Below are 7029 nucleotides of genomic sequence, written 5' to 3' on the forward strand. Positions count from 1 at the left end.
CATTTCATTCAGCAAATGTGTGTCAGGTGGAAGTTGCCTGGTGTGCTTCTCACAGTAGACACGTGGGAATCGTTAAGAAGCTCTACGATGAGCAGTCTTGAAATCCTATAGGTAATGGGTTGAATCTGCTTGGCTGTGGAAGGGAACGAGCCCTGGAAACATAGCATTCTAGTTCATGCTGTAGTGGAAAATGGTACCGGCTCTTATCCCATGCCATTGTGGAAGGGACTGTTGGGTTGGAGGAAAGATGTTGTTTTTAAGTATATGTTTGATAAAACACCAGTGACTTTAGCGTGTGTGTGTGTGTGTGTGTGTGCACATGCACTCACAGGAACACACATGCAAAATATCCACAGATGAATGTGACAGCTAGTGCTACAAAGAAAACAAAATCAAAAGGATACAAGTGTAGCCTAAGTTGCTGAACACCCACGTGTTTCTATAGTTTCTGTAGTTTTCTTGCTGTTTCTTTCTAGTTGTATTTCAGTTGACAAGACATGGGATATTGTTTTTGAGTTTTTGTATTTGTGACGACTTGTTCCATGTTCTAAATATAATCTGTCTGGACAAAGTTTCTGTGGGCTGCTGAGAAGAGCCTGTTCTGAAGTTGCTGGATTAGACAGTCTGTACGTGACTTGATCCATGGCACAATTTAACCTTGCGGTTTCTATTTTAATTTTCTTGTCTGGATGGCTCATCTGTTGGTGAAATTCAGGGTTGAAATCACCCACTGTTACTGTTGGACCTGTCTGCCCTTTGAACTCATAGGGCTCATCCTATGACATTGGGTGAATTAAAGTTCCTTGCGTATATTGACAGTCATTATATCTTCAAGATGCTATACCTAGATTGTTCTTATTAATGTATAGCGAGTTTCCTTATGCCTTCTAATTTTGTCTAAATTCTTCTCTGTCACATTTGTCCTTTAAATAGCAAACTGTCATATATTTCTTTATAATTCAGTCAGTCTCTTTTAACCTGGGAAATTACACTGTTTACACACAGGGTTATATTTGATAAGTTTTTACTAATTTATCCACATTAGACATCTGCTGACTACTGAGTTAATATAACCCTGTCTGATTCTTTTCTATGTTTCAAATCTTAATCTGTCCTTTCATGAGAGTTGGATTTTTTTTGAGCTCTTGTGTTTGTGTTTCTCTTTCCTGTCTAGGTACAGACTCCATGTAAGTGTCCCCTGTAGTGCCAGCGTGGTGACCATGAATTGCTTTGATACGTGTGTATGATGGCATGTCTTCATATCTCCCTTGACTTCTACAGTAGGCTCTGGCAGTCTTTGGGGGCAGCTCTGGTGTTTCGGGGCTTGAACTAGGCCATTTCCCGTTCTCTCAGCACTTACTGCTCTTATTTCTTTTTTTTTTTTTTTTTTTTATTTTTTTTTTTTTTTTGAACATGAAATGCTTTTTTATAGCATGTTTTACAAGGGGAGGGGGTAAGAGGGTCCAGGTGGTGGAAAAGTACAAAATCTTCTTGGCCTGTGCCTTGAAACATGTCATGGTCTATATGGTACACTGCCTTGAATTATGATCTACCTGCAGTTCTTCAGAACATATGGTACACAGGGATCCAGCTATACCACTCCTGGGCATATACCCAAAAGAAGTTTCAACATACAACAGGGACACATGCTCCACCATGTTCATAGCAGCCTTATTTATAATAGCCAGAAGTTGGAAAGAACCCAGATGCCCTTCAACAGAAGAATGGATGCAGAAAATGTGGTACATTTATACAATGGAGTACTACTCACCTGCTCTTATTTCTTCTCTGATCTGCCTTCATAAGAATCCAGCACTTCTCTCTCACAATGGGCAATAACCTCTTCTTCTCTATCCCTGGCATTTTACCTGCAATGTGTGATGCGGATTCATTTCTGGCCATGATTACTTCAGTTCTAAAAGTCTTGTATGCTTACATGTCATTTCTTTCCCTAAATTTAGGAGATCATCTTCTATAATTTTATTGACTAAATTTTCTGGGTTTTTAGCCAGTAGTTTGCTTCTCTCCTCTCCACCACAGACTCATGTGTCCAATCTCTTACTGATTTTCCATGGGTATTTAATGTTGTAGTCATGATTTTTCTGCTATGCAAATGTAGTAATTCTTCATTCTTGGCTTGATCCCTGGTATCCTTTCATTCTCCAATCTAGTCTACTGGTGATGTTCTGTACTGAGCTTTTCATCTGGTTCATTGAGCTTTCAGTACTATGATTCCCAGTCTGTTGTTCTGTTGCTTTTTCAGAATCTCTATGTCTCTGATAAATTTCTCACCGAAGTAGTTGATCTCCAACTCCAGGTTATGAATTGCCCGTTTTCTTCAGTCTCCTGTTTATTTGAATCTGAAGTGAGTTTATTGATAATTCTATTTATTTATTTATTTACTTATTTATTAGGTATATTTATTTATTATATGTACATTAGTGTTCTATCCGCATGTACACCTGCACACCAGAAGAGGGCATCAGCTCATTATAGATGGTTGTGAGCCACCAGGTGGTTGCTGGGAACTGAACTCAGGACCTCTGAAATAGCAACTGGTGCTCTTAACTGCTGAGCCATCTCTGAAGTTGTATCGATCATCTTTTAAAGTAAATTTGAACACTTTGTTTGTTGTTTCACCCCCTGGATGTTTGAATTTAACCACTTCAGAGTTATGTGCTTTTAGCAGAATCACATTTCTTTCTTTTTGCTATTTCTCCTGTTTCAAACTTGTGATTTGTGTATTGTTGGGGATCAACTCTGGCTGCTACATGGGCATCATTCTAGTGAATGGTCTTCTCTTGAGGTCTGAATAACTTAATCCCTAGTATCTCTCAGAGAAGTGAAGACAAACTGCAGTAACATCAAACAAACCAGCTACAAAAACCAGAGCTACCTAAGGGTAACAACTAAGGGTAACAGCTACCAATAACCATAGAAAATCACATGGAAGGAACAAGAGAAAAGCATCTGATGACAGACAGATATAAATAAATGGATCTGATAAAGGCAGCAGGAAGAACAACATGTAAGTGTCTTACAATAAAATCAAAGTTTAAAACAATACTAAAATGCAATAAGAGAGGGGAAGATAGGGTGGGGGAAGAGGAAGTAAAGGAGGAGAGAAAGAGGGAAAGGAGTGGGGAGAGGGAGAGGAGGGAAGGAGACCGGTTTTAAAATTGACAAGGAATTAGAGACTCTTCTTCCTGGGCCTCTAGTCATGGAATTGTCCAGCATAGGGAGAGGAAGAGGTTATCTGGCTCTAGTCTTCCCCACTGTTCTACATAAGACTGCATGTGGGCTGAGAAGCATCCAGTGTGGGCTAATTGCTGTGCCCACGTGGGCTGAGATCTGTGCCCATGTGGACTGAGGCCAAACCTTCACGTCTTCCCACACATGGACCACTGCTGGCCCCAAAGAGCTTCACAGGCTGGGCTCTTGCCTCAGAGACCCCCAATTTGTTTACCCAGAGTGAACAAATCCCCAAGACTGTGGCTGTGGTTTCAACTCCACACCACCTATAGACCAGCATTGGTGAAGAGGGGGTGTTTCTCACCTGGTTCTGAGTATCCTTTCTGTTTCTACATCCTTCTTCACTGTTGTATCACCTGGGTTTTTTCTAACACAAGTGTTTGACAGTGTACCTTTGTCTAAGCATAATGTATTGTCCCCCCTCATCACCTCCCACTCATAAACACTTCTTTGCAAAAGGTCTCCTTCCTATTTTTCATGTCCTTCTGTTTGTGGATGTCCTGTGCAGGTAGCCGAAGCTGTGTGTTCATGTTATTGGGGTGTCGTGTACAGAAGACAGCATTTCTAAGACCCTCCCCATCCTCCATTCCTTACATTCTTTCCACTCCCGTTTCTGTGACGTTTCCTGGGACTTGCAGTGAGTGGTACTGAGGTTTCTGCTTAGGGATAAGCCATTTATTCTCAGCAATTCGACCACTCGAGAGGCTCTGTATTAAGCAGTAACCACTGTACACAGATGCTTCTCTGACCAAAGCTGAGAAGAACACTGATGTTCCACATATGCATAAATATTTAAGTGCAGTTTGGTACCACATCCATATAGCACGGCCTGGGAGTAAGTTCCTCCCTGGGTTTAATAACTCCCCCAGTCCTAGGGTTATACCTAGGTTTCTAGTATTATGTTTTTATTCCTTCCCATGGTGTGGGCCTGGCATTCAATCAGAGGGCAGTTCCTTTCCAAACAGCCGTGGCACTACTGTGTCAGTGGGAGCATCTTGCCTGCAGATTGGTTTTCTTTAAGATTCATTTTTTATGAGTACATGCAAGCTATCTACATGGTCATTTCTCCATTTAACAAATTCCTCTCTTCCTCCCTTTGGCTGAAGCCAGTTGGCCAAGGCTAAGCTTTCCTAGTACCCTTGTTTTAGGAGAAATAAATATCATGTAACTTTGGGATAATTGCTTCTCAAATCTATAGGAAAAACAGCAAAGTACAGAGGGACCATCGAGCTTAGACAGATGCTCTTGGCCTTCTGAGAGACACTGACAGGCTGAAGAAAAGCAGCCATTTATTTTCACTGAAGCATCTGCTTCCAGCAGGTGCCACAGCAAAAAAGACAAAGTTAGTTCATCCCCAAGTCCCCAGGTAGCCCGAGCCATCATCCGACTCGTTGCCCTTCTTCCTTCCACAGGGCTGGACTGTCACACAGCACTTCAGATTCTTCTGACAGAGAGAAATGAGTTCTTCATTCTTCAGACAAGATTGTGCACATCTCCCATTAATCCTGGTGCACTTCTCATCGAAAAATGCATTCTTGGCTGCACGAAAGAAGAAACCCCGCCCCGGTTAATTCTGTTTCACATGTGGCTAATTACCGCCTGTGATTGTTGTCTACCCTCAGCAGAAATCTCTCTAAAGGTGTGTCTTAGGTCCTTTACCCTCCGATAGATAAATTGCTTGCAGAAACATTTTCTGTATGATAACCCCATCTTCTGTCACACAAGGTGAAAGAGCACAAAGAATTAGCGAACACCTGAGCAGTTTTGATTGGAACTTTGGAAGACAGAAGCTACTGTTCTTTTATGCAAATGTGCTAGAAAGAAGATTATCAACTCAACTCATAAACACTTTCAAACCCTGGCACTTCCCTTAGTTTCAAAGATTTCTACTCAGGAAGGGAGCAAGATCTAAGTCTGAGAAGACGGCTCAAGACTGGTATTAAATGTCTGAAGACAGTTACAGTGTACTCATATACATAAAATAAATAAATCTTTTAAAAAAAAAAAAGCTGGGCAGTGTTGGTACATGGCTTTCATCCCAGCACTTGGGAGGCAGAGGCAGGTAGATTTCTGAGTTCGAGGCCAGCCTGATCTACAGAGTGAGTTCCAGGACAGCCAGGACTACACAGAGAAACCCTTTCTAGAAAAAAAAGAAAAGACTGGTATTAAAAGTGGAATTATATACAATGGACAAAAGCTTAACGGAGAAGAAGAAAGTGAAGAGGCATAGAGTATACCCAATTCACAGTGACAGCCCAGGAAGATTGAAGACAAAGAACAACCTTGTCTATGGGTTTCTAATTGGCCATCACAGATACTCAAGTATGGAAAGATATCTGACTTCTCTATCACGTTCCACCAAGATCCCACTGTAAAATTCACACACTGTAGGGAAGGGGGTGTAGTTGAGACCAGCTCCCTGTGACTTTTATTTGCTATTTTGCATGAAATTGCAGTGTTTGCGTTAGCCCTCAGGAGGACAGACTGCTGCTGCATGCTAAAGGCAGACAATCCATATTACCAGGATGAAAATCTCAAGAGTTACTGACTTGAAGTACATGCCATGGAGGTATGGGAAGTACATGCATTCCATTTGATATGAATACATAAGGCTGCTGACTCAAATGTATCCAAATCCCAAATCCCAGGGGAAGACAACTCTCATTCCAGCCGTTGTCTACTGTCTGAATATCAACTCACAAGTATGAGGAGCCCATGGTTCCAAAGCCCTTTAAACCCTGGCTTTCTCTGCAGTGTCCAATATTTTCTCTGCTCTCCTTACATAGTAAGACTGTGTAAGACTAGAGGTCCAAGATCTTTCTCTGCAATGAGAACTTTTAGCATATCAAATTCACTATGATAAACCAGCACCTTTTGGACCAAAAGAAGATCTTTGCCTATAGCTTTCTAAGGAATCCAAATGGAGTCTCTGCATGTGTGGTGCATTTGTTACAAGAGATAATTTTATTCTGTATGATCTTACATTGTGCTAACTTTGTAGTACTTATGAGCAGTCTTACTATCTCTCCCCAGCTTCTAATGTTCACATCAGTGCCAGCAGGATGCGTGATTATCAATTATCTACTGAAGGTCTACATCCTCGTATCCTGATGCAGCATCCACTCACACAGATTATCACCACACAGGTCAGGGGTACACACAACTAACGTGACTGTTCAGCAGCACACACGAGCTGACACAGCACTGGTACCTGGAATAGTTAGACTCACTTGGACTCCCATGAGTCCTTCTTCAGCTCTATGGAATTGGCAAGGGTCTAGTCTTGTTTCTTAATTTTGGAGGGGATGCAGCTGCATCTTTTCAAACTTGCCAGAAGTGTGAGAAAGTACAGAGAGCTCTGGTGTGGAAAGGATGTCCCGTACAGGTCACACTGTGTAACAGAGAGTACCAATACTGCGCTACCTATACGTCCCTGAAAAGACTCGCTTCTCCCATGCGAGTCCCAACCTTCATGCACATACAATATACATATGGTACATATGTCAAGCCAAAAAGAAAAAGGACTCTGGATATCTCTAAATTAAAAATACAACAGTATTTTCCTCCAAGGCACTGGCTTTGGAGAAGTAAATGTGTTTATTATCAGGGGTCTACAACACAGCATCCATCTTTAGATATGCGATTAACAAATGGCTGTACCCAGTGTGTGCTTCTGCCTGGTGCCCTGATGGATATGGATATGAAACTCCACCACTTTCTTCTTCCATACCTCTCTTTTTCTATCTCCCTGTTGTCTATTTTATTCTATACTTAAAC

At 41.6% G+C, this 7029-nt stretch overlaps 1 protein-coding gene across 1 annotated transcript; it reads right to left on the bottom strand.

The window, feature by feature from the left end:
- Positions 1–4600: 4600 nt before the first annotated feature.
- LOC114616171 (beta-defensin 15-like) lies at positions 4601–4791 on the bottom strand (the record flags this gene model as incomplete). Its single annotated transcript, XM_028761691.1, has 1 exon — positions 4601–4791. A coding segment is annotated over one exon (191 nt), but the record flags the coding sequence as incomplete, so codon positions are not given.
- Between the last annotated feature and the right edge of the window lie 2238 nt (positions 4792–7029).

Source organism: Grammomys surdaster, unplaced genomic scaffold, assembly GCF_004785775.1.
Source record: "Grammomys surdaster isolate TR1022 unplaced genomic scaffold, NIH_TR_1.0 308722, whole genome shotgun sequence".
Taxonomy (NCBI): Eukaryota; Metazoa; Chordata; class Mammalia; order Rodentia; family Muridae; genus Grammomys; species Grammomys surdaster.